The 20,398-nt window shown below is 43.2% G+C and overlaps 2 protein-coding genes across 2 annotated transcripts; both read right to left on the bottom strand.

The window, feature by feature from the left end:
- Window positions 1-293: 293 nt before the first annotated feature.
- Window positions 294-11,527, bottom strand: LOC139631748 (long-chain fatty acid transport protein 2-like). Its single transcript, XM_071496253.1, has 10 exons — window positions 10,646-11,527; window positions 8,443-8,652; window positions 7,144-7,302; window positions 6,883-7,007; window positions 6,585-6,779; window positions 5,977-6,067; window positions 5,455-5,653; window positions 1,642-1,739; window positions 1,401-1,531; window positions 294-813 (listed from the first exon to the last, which is right to left on the bottom strand). Exons 1-10 carry the CDS (start codon window positions 11,121-11,123, stop codon window positions 637-639), a joined length of 1,863 nt encoding a protein of 620 aa, XP_071352354.1. The 5' UTR covers window positions 11,124-11,527; the 3' UTR covers window positions 294-636.
- A 901-nt stretch (window positions 11,528-12,428) lies between these two features.
- Window positions 12,429-20,196, bottom strand: LOC139631754 (long-chain fatty acid transport protein 2-like). The gene is made up of 10 exons (XM_071496267.1): window positions 19,543-20,196; window positions 18,139-18,348; window positions 17,891-18,046; window positions 16,980-17,104; window positions 16,659-16,853; window positions 16,479-16,569; window positions 15,691-15,889; window positions 15,506-15,603; window positions 13,758-13,888; window positions 12,429-13,671 (listed from the first exon to the last, which is right to left on the bottom strand). Exons 1-10 carry the CDS (start codon window positions 20,000-20,002, stop codon window positions 13,495-13,497), a joined length of 1,842 nt encoding a protein of 613 aa, XP_071352368.1. The 5' UTR covers window positions 20,003-20,196; the 3' UTR covers window positions 12,429-13,494.
- Between the last annotated feature and the right edge of the window lie 202 nt (window positions 20,197-20,398).

Here is a 20,398-nt window from a genome sequence, read left to right as displayed (position 1 = left end):
TCAATCACCCCACCAGAGTCACAAAGCTGCTCTGTCCATAAGAGTGATTACAAGAGCACATAGTCATCTTGTAGATAAACAACAGAGCAGAGTAATCTAAAGACCCGGATGACTCCTCTCTTATGTTACATGATCAAGCTGTAGGTTAACAGTATGGGCCATTAGCGCACACACACAGTCTGATAAAGCAAAGACTGGCTGCGCATAAAATCAGTGCAAAGGTTCACTGATAAACCTATGACAGCTTGTACAATATGTGACATAACTGGCTTTAATAATGATGTAAATCTGTGTAAAAGTTGATTTTTTTTTATTGTACATTCAGTCTAATACAGAAAAGCTCTAGATAATAGTGAATTTTGGCTGAAAAAAAAAAATATTGGTTGATCATAAATTGAGTCAGAGGAAATGACCATCAGAGTTAAATTATTAAAAGTACAACAATTGCAGTGAGACACACCTGTCTCTCACATTATGGAATAACACTCACAAAACTGTAGACTTGAACAGTAGCTGTGTTAATTTAAAAAGTGGCATTTCAAAGTCAGTCTGCCCCTGAGATTAGTTGTCAGTGTCCACGAGTGAGCTGTTAAGACTGTAAACAAACAGGTCGTCTGGCTCAACAAAGCTTCTGTGTTAGAGTTTGATTTCCCTAGAAGCTATTGCTCTGTAGATCTCGTCAGTCAGGGGAACATAAGTCTTTTTCTCAGCATCCAGGAAGTATAAAGGGTCTTTGATGTGAGCTGGGTTGAATCCCTCCTCCACCAACTTGACTTTCTTCATCTTGAATGTCCCTGTCATCTCCAGGCAGGGCTACAAAACACAGTTTGGAAACTTTTTAGTCCAACTGAAGTTTTAAAAAAGATCAACACATTAGGGATGCACCACCAGTACTGACACTGTTAAGCAGATCAGATATCAGCCAGACGTCACTGATCTACATCAAATAGTTTCTTTGTCCATATAAATTCAGTGTTTGCATTCATTCATTTGCAGGCAGCCGACTTAACTTAAGTAAAAATTATCAACATGGACATAGGTTTGATTTCACGTGTTATTTTCTTAATTTATATAATCTAGCAAATAAACTGAAATTAAATTGATTGGCAGGCTGTCCTTAATGTTGGTGTGCCAAAAAGAAAGCCACATACTAATCACCTACAATTTCCTATATTGTTATATGTTATATTCCTACATTATTTACTACAAAAAACATTGTCTTTTACTGTTATCTCTGATTGATGATCAGGTCTAAACGAACTCAACTGAGCACAGAGGTTTCATTACATACAGTCCAAGCCACAGTAGATCAAGCTTTTGGCAACATGAAAGTTTGCAGGTGCATGAAATAAATAACAAATAATAAAACTTAAGTGCACAGCGAATGCATTTGTTGTTACCTGAATCCTGATGAATCGAGGTCTTGCGTAAGCTGGGAGGTAGTTGACGACCTGCTTATAGGTGTCGGAACAGTCAAAATCTTCTCCATCTTTCAAAGTGAGAGCTGCCATGCCGATCCGGCCCTCATGACCTTGTCAGAGGGTTTGATTGACATACAGAAAATATTAAAATGCACAGAGAGCCTACGACTTATTTGTGTTCATTACCTCTTTCTAAAACTTCAGTGAAACATGTCTTTACCTTCAACTTTAACACCATAGACATTTGCCTCTAAAATGCAATGAGCCGTTGTGAGAATGTCTGCAACCTCCGATGTGGCAACGTTCTCTCCTTTCCATCTGAAACAAAGGCAGAGAGACAGTTTTTTGTCAAATAAACACACAAAAACAGAAATAAGCCATTGCAACATGCAATCCCCTATGACTTGCCTATTGGTACTAAATTGAGACAAACTATAAACTAACATGAATGTATCTGGTAAAAAAAATTGGCTTACAATGTATGATTTAGAGCTGTCCAAGGTTAGAATCAGAATCAGAATCAGAATCAGTTTTATTGCCAAGTATGTTTTCACATACAAGGAATTTTTTCTGGTGATTGGTGCAATTGATCAGCAACAGTGGGGCTCTCTAGCCTTGTTGATGAGGCTAATAGCAGATGGGAAGAAGCTATTTTTGTGGCGAGAGGTTTTGGTCCTGAAGGACCGCAGCCTCCTGCCAGAGGGGAGTGTATCAAAGAGTTTGTGTCCAGGGTGGGAGGAGTCAGCTACAATCTTCCCTGCACGACTCAGAGCCCTTGAGGCGTACAGGTCCTGGAGGGACGGAAGATTGCAGCCAATCACCTTCTCAGCAGAGTGGATGATACGCTGCAGTCTGTTATTGTCCCTCTCCGTGGCAGCAGCGTACCAGATGGTGATGGAGGAGGTGAGGATGGACTCAATGATGGAGGTGTAGAAGTTCACCATCATAGTCCTTGGCAGGTTGAACTTCTTCAATTGCCTCAGGAAATACATCCTCTGCTGAGCTTTTTTGATGAGGGAGCTGATGTTTAGCTCCCATTTGAGATCCTGTGTGATGGTGGTTCCCAAGAAGCGAAAATGCTCCACGGTAGCCACGGGGGAGTCGCACAGGGAGATGGGGGTGGGTGGGGCTGGGCTCTTCCTGAAGTCCACTATCATTTCCACTGTCTTCAGAGCGTTTAGCTCTAGGTTGTTCTGCCTGCACCAGGTCACCAGACGCTCAGTCTCCCACCTGTAGGCAGACTCATCGCCATCAGAGATGAGTCCAATGAGAGTGGTGTCGTCTGCAAACTTCAGGAGCTTGACAGACTGATGGCTGGAGGTGCAGGTGTTGGTGTACAGGGAGAAGAGCAGAGGAGAAAGAACGCAGCCTTGTGGGGATCCAGTGCTGATGGTCTGGGAGTCAGACACGTGCTTTCCTAGCTTCACGTGCTGCCTCCTGTCAGACAGGAAGTCGGTGATCCACCTGCAGGTGGAGTCAGGCACGCTCAGCTGGGAGAGCTTGTCCTGCAGCAGAGCCGGGATGATGGTGTTGAAGGCAGAGCTGAAGTCCACAAACAGGAGCCTGGCATAGGTCCCTGAGGAGTCCAGGTGCTGGAGGATGAAGTGGAGAGCCATGTTGACGGCGTCGTCTACAGACCTGTTGGCTCTGTAGGCGAACTGCAGGGGGTCCAGGAGTGGGTCAGTGATGGATTTGAGATGGGACAGGACAAGGCGCTCAAATGATTTCATGACCACAGAGGTCAGGGCAATGGGTCTATAGTCATTTAGTCCTGTGGGCCTTGGTTTTTTGGGGACAGGGATGATGGTGGAGGATTTGAAGCAGGCTGGCACGTGGCAGGTCTCCAGTGAGGTGTTGAAGATGTCTGTGAACACCGGAGACAGCTGATCAGAACAGTGCTTCAGGGATGATGGAGAGACAGAGTCAGGACCAGCTGCTTTGCGGGGGTTCTGCTTCTTAAAAAGCCTGTTGACATCTCTCTCCAGGATAGAGAGAGACGTTCCTTTGGTAGGGGAGGAGGGGGGTTCTGATGTGGCTCTGATGTGGAGGTTAGTGTCAGGCCTGTCTCATTGTCTTTCAAAGCGGCAGTAGAACTCATTCAGATCGTTGGCCAGACGGAAGTCATTAATGGAGTGGGGGGGTTTAGGTTTGTAGTTTGTGATCTTTCTGAGCCCTTTCCAGACAGAAGCAGAGTCATTGGCTGAGAACTGGAGCTGAAGTTTCTCAGAGTACAGTCGTTTAGCTTCTCTCACCGCCTTGCTAAACCTGTACTTGGACTCTTTAAACTTGTCCCTGTCCCCACTCCTGAAAGCTTCCTCCTTTTGCCTCCTGAGCTGACTGAGCTTAGCTGTGAACCAGGGTTTGTCATTGTTATAACTCACCCTGGTGCATGATGGGATACAGCAGTCCTCACAGAAGCTGATGTATGACGTCACAGCCTCTGTGAACTCATCCAGACTGTTGGAAGCAGTCCTGAACACCTCCCAGTCAGTGCGGTCCAAACATGCCCGCAGATCCTCTATGGCTTCACTGCTCCACTGCTTCGATGTCCTCGCAACAGGTTTACACAGTTTTAGTTTCTGCCTGTATGTGGGAATCAGGTGGACCATGACATGGTCAGAGTGGCCCAGTGCAGCCCGGGGGACGGCGTGATAAGCTCCACTGATTGTGGTGTAACAGTGGTCCAGAGTGTTCCCCTCTCTGGTCGGGCAATTAACAAACTGTCTATATTTGGGCAGTTCATGACTGAGGTTCCCTTTGTTAAAGTCACCAAGGACAATAACTACGGAGTCCGGGTTGGTCTGCTCCACACACAGTATCTGGTCTGCGAGCGCCCGCTGTGCCTCCTGCACGTTGGCCTGTGGTGGGATGTAAACACCGACCAGGATGATTGAGGTGAACTCACGGGGGGAGTAGAAGGGCCTGCAGTTTATGATGAAAGTCTCCAGGTCAGGAGAACAGTGCTGCAGGATCACTGTCACGTCTCTGCACCAGCCACTGTTTGCATAAAAGCAGATTCCTCCACCTTTGGTTTTGCCGGACAGCTCTGTGTCGCGATCCGCTCTGAAGAGCTGGAAGCCGGCCAGCTCCAGCGCAGAGTCCGGATCGATCCACACAGCCACGTCTCCGTGAAGCACAGGACGGAAGATGAGGAAAAGTCTCTGTTCTTCTGCACCAGTAGCTGAAGTTCATCCAGTTTGTTGGGCAGTGAACGCACCTTGGAGAGAAAGATACCTGGGAGAGGTGTGCGGAGTGCGCGCCGGCGGAGACGCGCAAGCGCACCGGCACGTTTTCCTCTCCTCCGGCGTTTCACTGCGAGAGCAACGGTCAGTGACCTCTGACCAAAATGTCCAATAATCCCACAGATGAGTCGAGAAAAGTAGGAAAAAAATCCACTGGAGTTGTTTCTCTGATATTAATGAGCTCTTCTCTGGTGAAACCAAAGCAGAAAACTGGATTTATAAAGAAAATAAGGCAAAAAAATGCGCACCAAAACACCGAGGCAGCCATCCGCGGCGCCATGGCAACAGAAGACTATAATTATAAAGAGATTGTGACTTTACCTACAATGACCCAACTCTATCAGTCTTATACTGTGAAAACAATATTTAGATGGATTGTCACTTTAAATTTTAATTTTTTTAATTTTCAGCAAAAAATAAAATTGTGCATGAAGTCTCAACAGTTTAAACCCATTTTAATAAAGCTGAACTCATTGTTGTAGCTAGTCATTCTCGTTTACATTTTTTTCTGTTTTGTAAAACTTAAAACACCCTACATCCTGTGTTGTCAGAATAATTAGTTTACGACTGGAAAAATTCACATGAACATGGATGAAAGTAAATGTTTGGTTGATGGTGAGAAACATTTGCTTAATGGTGCAAAGTCGTGACTTCCCGACTCGTGAAATGGGACCATCCAAGGAGCATGTGAATGCAAACATAGATTTAATCAAAACTAGATCAATGGCGTCATCCTTTGAGAGAACGCAAAAAAACAAACCTAACAGACCAACATCAAAGTCATAACTTGCCTGAAAGTGTCACCAACTCGATCCTGGAAGTACACAAAGTTCTCGTGGTCCAACAGAAGCAAATCGCCCGTGTTGAAGTACAGGTCGCCTTTTTTCAATACATTGCGAAGCCTCTTCTTCTCGGTCTGTTGCTTGTTACCAGCATACCCAACAAAGGGAGACCTCTGAGTTATCCTTCCCACCAGAAGTCCCGTCTCACCTGACAGAAAGATACATGAAAAATGTACTTAAGTTTCCCATGGGCCTGTGGTGACGTCGTCAAATCCTTGTTTTGCACAACCAACTAAAGCCCAACGATATGTAATTAACCAAATAAAACAGGGGCAAGCAGCACACTGATTGGCATTTATGCTTAATAAGACCAATCAACATGTTGTCAGTTTGATTTCAGTTGACTAATTGATTAATAGTTTCAGTACTAAAGACGGAAACTCAAGTAGTGCTGCTCATTAGTCAAAGAAAAGACAGAGAAAAAAGAAGACAGGCGTTGAACGGGTTTGTCAGTCTGTGATATTGATTCACCTTTGGCTGCTTTGATGCACAGACCCTCAGAGTTTCTGACAGGCTCGTCCTTCGCAATGTCATACTTGATGAAAGTGTAGGGGAAGAAAAACTACAAAGAAGAAACAAAAGTTTACATTCAACAGTCGATTAAGTTCAGCTTTGCTGGTTTAACAAGAGTCTGCAGACATGCTGGCGCCTCTGTGAGGCTGTACTGAGACACAGCTGTGCTTTGAGCTAAATGCTAATGCTGATGAACAAAAAAAATGCTAACATGCTGATGTTTAGTAGGTCCAATGTTTACCATGTTCACTGTCTTAAAATACTGTGTTTGCATGCTAACATTTGCTAATTAAGACAGCACTAAACACAAAGTACAGCTGTTGTTGATTCATTATTAGTTTTGCAGGTATTTGGTCATAAATCAGGTGTGGCATGAATGTTTGTATCAAATGTCTTGAGTAGGGTGTTTCTGCTGTAACTGTCAAGACATTTCACTCAAAACCACAAATATGAACCTGCTGGGGGTGCTAGAGGAAAAGTCAGAGGATTCTGGGATTCAACCTCTTAGGACCTTGAATGTACAAAATTTAGTGTCAAGCCATCACACCAGATGTTCCTCTACATACCCTGTGGACGAAATTGGCACGGCCAACTGCACCGATCTTGGACGTGTAGTTTATGAAGCCAATGTTTCCCTCTGTGGCAGCGTACAACTCTGCGACTTTAATGTTACCGAAGCGATTCAGAAACTCTGACCAAATGTCTGTCCGGACTCCGTTGCCAATGGCGATCCTTACTTTGTGGTTCTTCTCGTTGTCTTTCTGCAAACAGTGAGATCAGTTGTTATTAGTAACGGAGACATGCAAAAATATCCGCCATGAACATGAGTACTTTAACCACAGCTTTGGTCTGGATTCCTTTTACCTTGGGCGTGTTGCAGAGGTAGCGCATTGTTTCACCAATGTACTGCATCACTGTCACATTATACTTCCTGCAGTCGTCCCAGAACTGAGAGGCAGAGAACTTCCTCCTCAGAATAATGGTTATACCTGCAATTGGCATGGTATTAACACAGCCTTTATCTTTCTGCAAACGTAATCACCTTCCTAAGTGATTCTTAAGTGATTTCCACACCAGGTGTGCAAATGATTTTATTCTTATCCTCGTGATAAAGAGGATCATTACCTCTCTCGATGGCTCCAGACATCCCGATGAGGAAGCCTGCGCTGTGATACAGGGGTAGATTGATGTAGAAGACATCGTCTGCTGTGACTCCACATAGCGCCTGGATGAAGGAGGCGGCCCACACCCTCTCATGGGTGACAACAGCTGCTTTTGGCAAACCTTCCAAGGTCAAAGAATAATAAAGTCATCTCAGGTTCTTCAGTACAACAGATAAAGCTCGTATCAGGGGTTTTTACAAAAAAAAAAAAAAAAAAAAAAAAAAACACCCACAGATACTCATCAACCCACTCCACTTCTCTGCTGTTCATTCATAGACTGCGTAATAGGCATGTTTTCATATAAGCTGCACGAACCAATATTTCTTTATCAACAATGGATGAAAGCTCATTGAACCCATTGTGTACTACATGCTCACCATCAAACAGTCAACATTTAGCAGCTTAAGAGCAAGATATTTCCATCAGGAGTTGGCTCAGGTGACCAGAAACATTCATATTGCTTCTTGCTGGATGTCTAAATAAGTAACCATCCGTTAGCTAACACATTCACCATATTCATTATAACAATATATTACAGCTTGTTGTGCTACCCAAGCCAAGGCCACATCAATCCGTTAACCCGGGATTAACAGTAAGATCGGTTTGTGTTGTGCTGACTGTTGAAGTGTCTGTCATCACAGTATCAGAATCAGCACATGGAAGTAACCTACAGACCTACTGCAACTTACAGAGTGGGAGCTCTTTATGCAGATACTCATGTGGAGGCAACCGATAGCCAAGTGGAAAACACACACACCATGTAGCTGTTACTTTGGTTCAGCTTTGTCTCAGGGACATTTGTTGCATGTTTGCCCCTCAAACAGAAGCAAATGCAAAGAAACAAACAAATCTTTAAAGACAATAAATGACTTAAATGCAAGAGTGTGTGTAGAGATATCGAGCTCCTCTCTAACATGGCTGCATAAGAAATATAGAATGTGCAAATCCTTTTCCAGACTTTCCACAATAGAAACATCAAATAATAAAGGGCTTAATTAAAACATCTGAAACTCACATACATGCACTCTTCACAGAACTGAAAGTCCCATAAAGGGTTTCTGACCTCTAGTAGTGTTTTTTTGAGTGAGTCCCCATTGCCCAAGGCAGGGAAGAAGACTACTGGCCAGTAAACACAGATGTAAATTATACGGCTTCCAAAAAACACATTAAAAACCAGCTTTTAGAGACTAATTTCCATGGTTATTGGTGTAGATTTTCACATTTTTTTGTTTTGTCTGTTCAGAGAAGTTTCCTCGTGTACCTGTGGTGCCTGACGTGTAGATATACAGAGCAGTGCTCCTGATACCGACGTTGGCCCTGAGGTCCCGGGACAGAGGCTGATCTGAGGCCTGGGAGATCTTGTCAGACAAAGACTTGATGCCCTCGGTGCTGCAGCTGTCTGAAAGGAGGTACACACTGATACCCTGCTCTCTCAGCGTCGGTAAAACCTCCTCCACAGTGTCCTGCAGCTCTGCAAATACAGAAAAACATTCAGCTCCATTCAGTGAGTCAGAGCGCCCTGTTGCACAATGCTGCACATGTAGCACGTGCAGACCTGCATCATGCTACTCCAGGTCCCACTGGGACGAGAGCACATGGTGCAGGCACTTCAGCTCAGATGTATGCATTTCTCAGTGGTGAGACTCCAGAGCTATGGTGGAAATGCAGAGAAAATTGTTTCCTGAGTGCAATGTTTCCTTAAAATAAACTCAATCTTCAGGAGTGAATATAGAGCACACCGACTGAAACTATGGGAGACAAAAAGTGATTCAAACGTTTGTTCCTGACAACATTTGCTGAGGAAACTCATCAACTCAACTCCTACATTAACCTGACAAGAAAAAAAAAAAAAAAACTCTTTTCTGGTCTTTATTCTTATGAATTTCACTACTTTAAAATCCCACCGCTGTGGTTTTAAAACAGAGTTTGGACACAAATCCGATGCAATACTTGTGTTATTTTTACCCAAAAAAACCATGAGTTGTCAGACATGTTTTGAATGCTCCCTAAAACACAAAATAACCATTTGAAATCACAGCAGTGAGCATGCATTTCAGTTTTTATCCCGTGCATTTGGCCTCACTCCTCGGCTCTAGGGCAGACTAAAACCAATCATTTTAATTATGCGTGAATATTTTAATCTGCAGCAACCACGCCTGGATTACCACCTGAGCTAATGTCAGTGTGAAAACCAGAATACAAATCCTAGTCTTAAACCTTTCATTACCTCAGTTTGTGCTGGTCTAACCCGGTGTATAAATGTACGTAACAATGAATACAGGGCAGACTGGCACCACAGAATAGTTGGACAGGTTGGTTTCTGACACTTAAGACAAAATATAATGAAACCACCATGTGCAGTCTGCTGTGTGCTCTGTACCAGATGGACACTTTATGGTGACCGGGTCCATAAAAGATGCAGAAGAAGGTCATGCATCATGTTTCGAGCTTATCAAATATTTTGATTGTAAACTACATGCCTAGACAATCATTACCTGCAAGGTTTATACAGCTCTGACACAGATAAAAACATGGATGAGGCAGATGGTTGTTTTGAAGTGACAAAAACTCACAGGGAACAGTGTTTTGTGTAAGTATTAAGTTGTGGAAGACGAGGATTTTCTTCAGGAACAGTATCATTAAAACAATGTAAAAACACCCCAGTATAAGTTCTTTATTTAAAACCGTTCTTATATAAAAGTTCAGACACATTAAAACTACTCATTCTTGAGACGTGCCGCTTGTAACAACTACATGGCATTGTTATTTTGTTACTGATGCATCAGCATTTTACTGATATAGCTTCTGCAGATGGAGCTAGTTTCAACCACTTCATATACGGTTTGGTAGCTTAGTCCTGTGGTCTCCAACCTTGGGGTCGGGGTCCTCCAAAGGGTCACGAGATAAATCTGAGGTGTCACGAGATGATTAAGAAGAAAAAACAAACTTCTGCTGCACAAATTTCAGAACATAATTTTTTTTTTTTGTGTGAAATATTAGAGTTTTGTCTTGAACAGTTATTTAGAAGAAGCCATCTGAGTGGGAGGAACTGCTCATGCCAAAGATGTTTCAGACATGTGAAACATGAAAAGGGGCCCCAAGAAGACACTGGTTTCTGTTAGTGGTTACAAGCTGAAAAAGTCTGGGAACCACTGGTTTGCTAGTGTTAGATTTCACAAGATTATTATATGTTTATGTAAAAAGTTCTGTGTGAAATGCACTGAAGTAGAAAATAGGCCTGTAGTACAGGACAGTAACTGTTTGACCAATGTGCTTTCCACCACTGGAAGTTGCACAAACTGGACACACTGAAAGCGCCAGCAGTTCGTGGTTGTACTTTGAGCTCTGCCCTGGTTTGAGGAACACGCGTGATTGTGGAAAAATGGTCGGGGAGGCCAAAGGGTCAGAGAGCTCCCCTCCTCCTCTGCGCCCCTGACAGACTGACAAACATCTCACCGTCTTACCTGGGGACACTATGATCACTTTGGCCCCGCAGCAGGAGAAACAGTGCAGCAAAGACTTGGACCTAATGTTGAAGTTCAGCAGAGCGGCCGGACAGCCCAGTTTGGCCAAACCGAGCCAGGTCCACACGAAACTGGGCTCGTTGGCCAGAAACAAGGCGACCGTGTCCCCCTCCTTGAGCCGGGCTTCAGCCTGCAGAGCTCTGGCCACTTTGTTGCTCTGTTGATCCACTTCGCCATAAGAATATTCGCGACCTTCAAAGTGCAGAAACACCTTAGTGGGGTGCCTCTCCGCTGCGTCCAAGAAGCAGTCCAAGATGCTGTAGAAAGGTTTGATTTTCTTGTATCTGAGGAGCCTGAAGCCGAGGCGAATGCTCTTCTGGATGTAGGCGCAGTCCTCGCCTAAGTACGGGAAAAATGTCTTGAGGAATGAAAAGGCCAGAACAGCCAGTCCGGCTACGGCGGTGAACCAGATGTACATTTTGCGGTGCGCACTACGCGGGACGCATCTGCCGGGAGAGACGCAGGAGCTGCGGGGAAGTGGCAGCTCGGGGAAATTTGTGACAAAGTTCACCCTCTCTCTGCAGGGGCGGGGCTCGGCCCCGGCCTGCGCCTGACCCCCCCTCCCTCATTCCGGAATGTTTTCTGGTTGCCAGATCGGGCGTTTTCACGTCCACTCCGGGCTGACTTTACTCCCATTCATCTCCATGTGTATGTCACTCTCCGGCCCTACTGTCCCCCTGTTACTGTCTTCAAAAGCCTCCTTTGTGCGGGATCTCCAGGATCTTAAAAAGGATCTAAGCGGCCGCAGGAGCAAGAAGACTGAAATGTGTTACATTCATAACAAGAGACATAAAGCATGACAGAAACTCTGTCAATGGCAACTCTCATTATAAATCCGCAATCTGCATGTGGTGGGCGTGTGCTCCTTTAGCTGAACTGTATTTGTCTGCTGATTTATGGGGAGGAGCGTACACACACACACACACACTCACACACACACACACACAGGTCCGAAATAACACAAACATCTCAGGGTGGTGTTTCCCTGCGGACGCTTTGGTGAAGCTCATAAGGTTCAGTTTTTGTGAGACTGCCAATTAATCTGGTCACTTTTTTAATGGAGTAATAAAGTTTCCTGTTCAGTGGTGAGGGTCTCATGTTTTGGGAAGGGGGGAGGGGGGGTCATTCGTTTTCATTATTAATAAACCACTTTTTTCCCAATAAATCAATTCAATGTTAAGTCTACAAAAAATCAGAATATTGTGATATTCATCATTTCCCAGAACCCAGGGTCGTGCCTGCCGGTCATGCAGCCAACAGTCTGAACTCCAATAGCATGACATTTAAAATGAATTGAGACTAAACTGGCTGGAGCTAAAAGAAAAAAAAATGTTGGCATTTTTGAGTTGATTGATGACTAATTGATGATCAAAACTGTGGTTTGGTAGTGATAAAATGATGAAGCGTTCAATTAATGTAGAGTTTGGTTTTGTTTTTTTCCCTCTTGCCACATTACACCGTGTTAAAGTGGGGACTTTCAAAAGCTGACACATGAATGTCTGTACAAAAGGTTTTGGTAATCCATTCAGGAGTTGTTGAAATGTTTCACTCTGGGCCAAAGGGATGAGTTGACTATTAAATCCCTAAATCCCCACTGCCAACCAGGCTAAAAGTCATGATGCAGACGCTCAACAACACGGACTCGAACATCACAGACCGTGGCCTCAGTGATTTAAATGAAGTAATTTTGTCTGAACAAAAAACACAAACAGAGAGGAGAAGAAAAAGGACCAAAGGTTGTACATTTAAAACACGTATGAACTGGGAGGAAGGTTCACATGTCATCAGGTTGCACATTTTCACTGAAGCTAAATTTACAGTCTTTGGCTTCAGCCCCCAAGTGTGTGTTCACCTCAGTGTTGGTGATCACAACACGGGTGACCCTGTTCCCAACCAGAGGGTGAAGGGACACTTTGTATCCCAGCAGCTGTCGGCTCATATTGATCAGAAACACGTTGCCGTGGTTTAAGAGGACAAGGACGAGGATTTATGAAAGGCACCTGAAGAATACACTGTTTAATGTGTCACTGCACCCCAGTTACATTTGGTTATTTGAAGTGAAATACTTTTTTTGCGTTACAAAGCCAGTGTGATGTATGAAAACTGTAGGATCTACTTTAGTGTCATTTGCTGATGTCACAAACCAAAGTCAGAGCCGAGGTTTAATGTGCCAAAGGATCTTTTGTTTTGAATGAACAGACTAATATTTACAAAAAAATAAGCATGATGTGTGACGGCTTGCTACATCAGAGGTGTATGAGGTGAACGGATGAGTGAGAACTGAGTGTCCGTGCGTTAAAGACGGCAGAGAACATCAAACACCTAAAGGAAGCAGTTATTTCACTCAGGTCATTCAGCCTTAAAGAGAGGGAGGGACGTGACAACACACACTCAACAACCATACGAAGAGAGCAGCATGGTACACAAGGCAGAGAAGCCTCAACTGACCACGGCGCGATGTAACCAGAAACCTCTGTTTGAACAAGACACTCACAGCTCTCGGTTTTCTCAACTGGACAAACACGCTTTCTTGTTCTGATTGAAGCTGCAGTTCCACTGCACTCGTGTGGTGTAAATGTGTCTCTCGCAGCTCAGTGCAACAGCATAAAACACGTCCCCCGGAGGAGGATTAAAGTCACTTGTCTGCAATCACTGCAGAAGTGGAAATACAAATGTAAAGTGATAAAGATAAACCGCAGCACTTCATCGTTAAACAACCCCTCAGATACACTGAACATCACAGGGTGGGGGGTGGTTTTTCCTTTAAAAGAGAGGCCGTGAAAATCACTTTAAATTTTAATTTCCCCTGAATTGACTCCATTGAATATGTCCAGCGTAAGTGGGATGTAATTCTTTTCTTTTTCATCCAGAAAGTAGAGTGGGTCTGTTATTAGATTTGGGTTGAAGCCCTCCTCCACCAGCTTCACCTTCATATGCTTGAACGTGCCCGTTACGTCCAAGGAGCTCTGTAAGTGCAGTGACAATTATTAGAGAGGGGAAAAAATGAAATAGATGAAATTGTTTGTAAAAGAGATGACTGCAGTAAACGTACCTGAATCCTCATAAAACGGGGTCGTGCGTAGACTGGCAGGAAATTTTCAACATGTTTAAAAACATCCTCAGAGTCAAATTTCAGTCCGTCTCTTAAAGTAACGGCAGCCATCCCAGCCCTCCCCTCCTGACCTGGACAAAACAGTTAAAGCAAGAAGCACTAGTTTTACTCATGCAAAGCATTAATGATTTACACAGTACATAAAAAATGGTGTATTTAGTGACATAATGATGACCAGTACCCCCGTTATTATTGCTCATAAAGGGGAAGTCTACCAATTTTGCACATTAAGATCAATAGTGATATGTAAACAATCTTCTAAGGCTCTGGAGGACAAAACGACCCTGATGATGTCAAACTAGGGACGTGGAGGTTGAAAGACAGAAGAGGGACAGTCTAATGAAAGGTGAGATATATTATGGGAAATGTAGGATCCAGTGTTTTTGGAAAAGCTGTCTGCTGAAGAGGAAGATGAGAATTGATAATTGTGGGGATAACAGCACAGAGTCTCTCCTCAAAGGTATTTGTGGTTGTGTGAAGAATGAAAACAAAGGGTCAAATAGTTATTAAACTGGTCAGACACAGCCTCCTTCGATTCTGATGTCTGAACAGTGTTGGAAACACTGTTTGAATCTTATTGACACCTTCAGAGTCGGGCTATCTCAGCCTCTCTTAAACAGATTTTAAAGGGGGGGGGGGGCACAACATGCAGCAAAGGGCCAAGGCCAGACTTCACCTCAGGTCACTGTGGTAAGGACTCAGCCTTAATGGTACATGCGCTACCAGGCGAGCTACCAGGCCAGCTACCAGGCCAGCTACCAGGCCAGCTACCAGGCCAGCTACCAGGGCACGTGTATATGGGGAACCTGATGTAGTCATAAGATATTTACTGAAATTGCAAGTTGACAGAGAACATCTGTTTACTCCATTGAACAAATGACTAATGCACAATGGACCACAAGATACTGAGGCTGCAAAGCTTCTACTGTTTAGGTAAATTCAGGCACTAGAAGGCTGAAAATTGTGAAAGGGGACAGGTCTTGTTGGTCTGTTATTAAAATGAAAGGTGGGGGGGAGGGGGCGCCTTGGTGGCTCACCTGGTAGAGTGTGTACCATTAAGGCTTAGTCCTAACCGCAGCGGCCTAGGGTTCAAATCTGACCCGCAGCCCTTCGTTGCATGTCCTTCCCCCTCTCTCTCTCCCCAACTTTCCTGTCTCTTTCACTGTACCTATAAATAAAGGCCTAAAAAAGCCAAAAAAAATGATTCAAAAAAATGAGAGGCGGAACCCTCAAATAAACAAACTACTTATTCATTTTGGTTTTCAAATAATTACGCAACGTTAACAAGTGACTCAACATCAGTGTGAACTACACTATCAACATGGCGTTCAGCTTGGGCTTGTTTACCTGCTCAGGGGATAAGAGGGGTAACTATATATATAATCAAGCCTCTGCTGAAAATCCATTCAGGTAAATATAATGTGAGGGGAGTTTCTAACAAAGATGAGCTTTTATTAAAATATTGACAGCTGGCTGAGGCTTTTCATATTTCTGAAGGGAAGTAAATGTTAGAGGCAAAACAATTAATCGATACACTGATCCACAGGGAATTAATAATTTTGTTATTCAATCAGTGCTTTATTTTCACAAAAAAAAATGCCAATTGTTCCCTACTCTTTGGGTGTCTTCAAAGTTCTTGGACAAAAAAAATCTATTTGGAGATTAGTATATTATAATTTGAAAATTACCTGGTACTTTAACTCCGTACACGGTGGCTTCTTTGACGCAGCCAGCCAGTGTGATGATGTCAGCCACCTCAGTTGTAGCCACGTTTTCTCCTTTCCATCTGTTGACGATTTAAAAAAAAAGTTTTAATGGCTGCGTGCACTCAGGTGTTTAACATGCGTTCGACTGAAACAAAAGATGAACTCACCTGAACGTGTCTCCAACTCGATCCTGAAAGTAGATGAAATTATCTTTGTCGATGCGCAGCAGGTCACCAGTGTTGAAGTACACGTCTCCTCTCCTGAAGACGTTATGCAGCTTCTTCTTCTCTGTCTGCTGCAGGTCTCTGGCATAACCAGAGAACGGAGTCCTCACTGATATTTCAGACACCAGAAGTCCAGGCTCACCTGGGGGAAGTTAATACAGCAGAAGTCATCTTTTAGTGTCATTAAATGTAAGGTGATCCTGTGTGTGTGTGTGTGTGTGTGTGTGTGTGTGTGAGGTTACACTGTTTTCTAGCATAAAAGAAACCAGCTCTTTTATGGAGTCATGTACAACAGAAACTTGAAGCAGTGGCACGAAAAGTGTTGAACAGTCTTGTAAACATTCACTGTTTGAATCCCATTTGTAAAGTGACAGTGGAGAGAACAGGGATCCATCCACATCGAGGAAGCTATAACAAGTGTTTTTAATGACGTACAGAATCCACCGTGCTGAAAGGTACTAACTAGTATCGTAGCTAGAATTTTAGAAACACTAATGTCACAAGTCACAGCAGCTCTTCCAAATCTACATTATTCAAGATCTGGACATTCAGTTAAATTTATTCGGATATTTTTCCTTTTTTTTGTATGATTCTTCATTTTAAAAACTACCGGTATAAACCTTCCAAGCCAACTATGTTTAACTTGAAATAATAAAATATAAACCTTCACCATGTTCCCTGAAAAACAAATAAAATAGACCTCTTTGTCTACAGCACTGGTACTGACACACCTTTGTCAGCCTCAATGCATAAACCCGATGAATCCCTCACAGGCTCTCCTTTTTCTACGTTGTATTTGATCACAGCATACGGAGAAAACTTCTGCAAGACAGTAAAAAAAAAAACGATGATTATTACTTATTGATTAACACTTTTCCCTTCATAATGCAGAACAAAACATGGATTTTTACCCTGAGGAGGAAGGTGTCTCGCCCAATGGCTCCGATCTTGCCGATGTAATTCAGCAGAGCAAAATTCCCTTCAGTTGCTCCGTAAAACTCTCTGATCTCAACGTTTCCAAACCTGCTTATGAAGTCCCTCCAAACATCTGCTCTAATCCCGTTGCCTATCGCAAGTCTTACTTTGTGGCTTCGATCACTGAGTTTCTGTTGGGAAAGACAATATATGAAAATAGCAACAGTTTTGTCTGGTTTTATTTTTTAAATGATCATTATTTGTGGTGACCTTTGTGGTGACCCATTAACATCAGTGCTGGGACAAACAGTACATACCTTTGGTGTGTTGCAGAGGTAACGCATAGTTTCACCTATGTACTGTATGACAGTGACATTATATTTTCTGCAGTCATCCCAGAACTGAGAGACGGAAAATTTACTCCTCAAAACCACTGTGATACCTACACACAGCAACAAGAGGACAAAAGCCCATAAAGAACAAGGTTGGCGATATTCAGTGTTTTTATCTTTGTCAACAAATACCATGAAAACACCAAAAGCAATGATGAATTGACTCTACTGGCAAAATATGTTCTGTGTAGCCTGATGTGGATTGTTCTCAGGTGTCTATAGAGATCCATTGTTTTCTGAAAATCATTAAAAAAAAAAAAAACACACATAAATGAGCCACATAGCTGCACTGGGCGACACGTTCCTTCATCATCAGGGCCAGTCCATTTTTGTCTTGCACACAAAATGCACACCCACAGCCCTAAGAAATGAGCTCCTTCATTTCCCACTCATTAGCTTCATTAACACCCTTCATCATGTTCCAGATCTGTTCAATTGAAGAGATTCAATTCAATTGAAACTAGATGTTATTTAACGCTATATATCATAACAATGAGGATTTGGTCTAATCCGCAACAGAAAATAGTCCCTACTAATTGTATCATTTACTACTCTTAAAAAAAAAAACAAAAAAAAAAAAACAACAGCACCCAGCTATTTACTGAATTTACTTACCCTTATTTTAAATTAACCATTTCTGTGGGTATTAATGGACTTGAGGTAAATGCCTCGTAATACTTTGGAAAGTTGGAAAGTATTGACAGACTGGTGCATCTTGGTTTTGGATTAGTCAGTGCATTTGTTGACAATAAGGAAAATATAGAATAACACCAGCCTCATCTCTTTAAATACAAAATCGCTGCTGTTGTTCAGATATTAGCCAAAAGTGTGCGTACCTCTCTCAATGGCTCCAGTGACACCAAAGAAGCCGACGGTGTGATACAGAGGGAGGCTGATGTAAATCACATCTTTAGAGTTCACTCCTGTTAAAAACTGAAGCGAAGAGATGGCCCACAGTTTGGAATGAGTGATCACTGCTGCTTTAGGGAGACCTGGTGAGGAGAAGCCAGAGGATGTGTGTGTAGTGTAGATACAGCTTCCTTTTACAGTGGGATCCCGCACATTAGCACCTGAAGTAGCTCACCTGTTGTCCCAGATGTGTATATGTAGGCCGCTGGACTCTGCAAGGTTAAATGTGACCTTAAATCCTTGGATAGAGGCTCAGAGGAGGCCTGGCTCATTTTGTCTCTGAAGCTCTCCACACCTGCAGTTTTGCATCCGTCAGCCAGGATGTAAACACTGACCTGCTGCTCCAACAGACTGGACAGGACCTCCTCCACGGCACCCTGTAACTCTGCAAATACAACCCACTGCAACTGAAATACTTTAGAGGATTAAGAAAGATATCTTATATCTCCATCTATCTTCAGCAGAAACTGATGTTTTTTGCTCGCTGCAGCTGAGGCAGTTTTTCTGCTAATGATTTAGATACTGTACCTGAAATGAGACAAGGAGCCACAAGCAGACTCGTCAAAAAATAAAAATCTTATGTAATGTAAAATCTTATTGTGCAAAGTAACAGACAACTAAAGCTCTTGGATGGGTGTAGTGGAGTAGAAGTATAATGTAGCATAAAATGGAAATACTACAAATACAGTGATTGAGTAAATACCTGCAGGTACTTTCTACCACCGCTGCTCTGTGTAGTCAAAATGTAGCAGGTACACTGCTTCCTCTCTAATGCTCTGGCCTGTCCTCTCTGTATCTGTCTGCTGTCAGTCGCCAGGACTTCACTCAATCACAACTTTCATGCAGTTGTTTCTTATGTGGCACATAAATGTATTCTGCACATTGCAAATGATAACAAAAATCCTGCAGCAAACGTGCAGCAACAAAACAAAAAGTTCCAGACTTTTATGTTAAACTCATCATGTTGCTTTGAGCATAGAGAGACACCCAGTGGTGGAAGGTAACAGAGGACATTATGTACTGTACTCAGTAGTATGATGTACTGGTACTTCAAATGAGTGTTTCTATTTTTTGTTACTGTGTACAGCTGCATCAGCTCCTACTGCACCTCTTCATATTTAAGAATTAAGATTTTTCATTAAGAAACAGGTTGAGTTGATAATGTATTCTTAAAGATTAAACTACCAGAAGTAGGGTTAGTAATTAAATGTTCAGGAAGCTTCTGATACTTGAACAATCAAAAGTAAAAGCACTCATTAGACAGTTCAGTGTTGAAATACGGTACCAACAGTATTATTACTGTAGCATTAACTGGAAAGCAACATTTTAACATTGCACATGTAGGATATTAATCTGAAAAGCAACCTGCAACTATGATGAATGAAAGTAATGAGGTAAAAAATATATGTATCTGTGCTTAATGCGCAGTCAGTGCTTTGATACTTCTGCATAATTTTGCTATAACACGTTTACTCCTCTACAGTAAATACCGCAGTGCAGGACCGGTCCTTCTACCGTACAGTGTGATGTGCATAGTCCCTCCGCCGCTGGAGAGAGCGGACAGAAGCGCAGCTCTCACCTGCAGCGGCGACCAGAGTGTTGGCTCCGCTGCAGTTGAAGCAGTGCAGCAGGGACTTGGATCTGATGTTGTAGTTGAGAAAAGCAGCGGAGCACCCGATCTTCACCAAGCCCAGCCAGAGCCACACGAACATCGGCTCGTTCCCGACCAACATCGCCACCGTGTCGCCCTCTTTAACGCGTCCGCTCCGCAGGAAGACTCTTGCGGCTTTGTTGCTGAGCGCATCGGCGTCCTGGTAGGTGAACGCTGCATCTTTGAAGAGCATGAACGGCCTGTCCGGCTGCGTCCTCACCGCCTCGACGAACCGCTCCAGGATGGTGTAGTTAGTTTGCATGTACTTTAACATGCAGCGTCTTATTTTGAATTTAGCGAGGACGTGCTGGACATCGTGGAAAAAGTAAGAAAAGCGGAATAAAAGGCCGAGTAAAATCACAAGTGCAAACGCCACCCAGACAAGCATGGTTAATCTGTGAGGAGCCTCCAGCGTGTCGTGTCACTTGACATGGATCAAGTCCCAAGTTTTATACCGCTGAAGCGGAAGAGGTCAGAGAGAAGCTGCGGAGGAGGAGCGCAGACACAACAGGGCTGGTGTTTACAGACTAGTTATAAACTGAATGACTGTAGGATTGAGACCATTGGTTTGGTTCCTTCTATGATTTGTACCCAAAGTTTCAGATTTGTAATAACTTCTGCTGTACTTTATATTATGGTTTAATATTAAACTAGAGTAAACAGGATTGTACTTAGACCATTAGACAGTACTAAGACTACATTGTCAGATCATGCTTCACAACAACAGGATTTGAAGGCAAGGCTCGGCTCTTATGACAAATGAATTATTCCCTCTTAATTTGCA

This window comes from Trachinotus anak, unplaced genomic scaffold (genome assembly GCF_046630095.1).
Source record: "Trachinotus anak isolate AG129_WGS33_773 ecotype Australia unplaced genomic scaffold, CSIRO_AGI_Tana_v1 ptg000002l, whole genome shotgun sequence".
Lineage (NCBI taxonomy): Eukaryota > Metazoa > Chordata > Actinopteri > Carangiformes > Carangidae > Trachinotus > Trachinotus anak.
The sequence above is the reverse complement of the archived record's forward strand: the minus strand, read 5'-3'. Positions and strand labels throughout refer to the sequence as shown.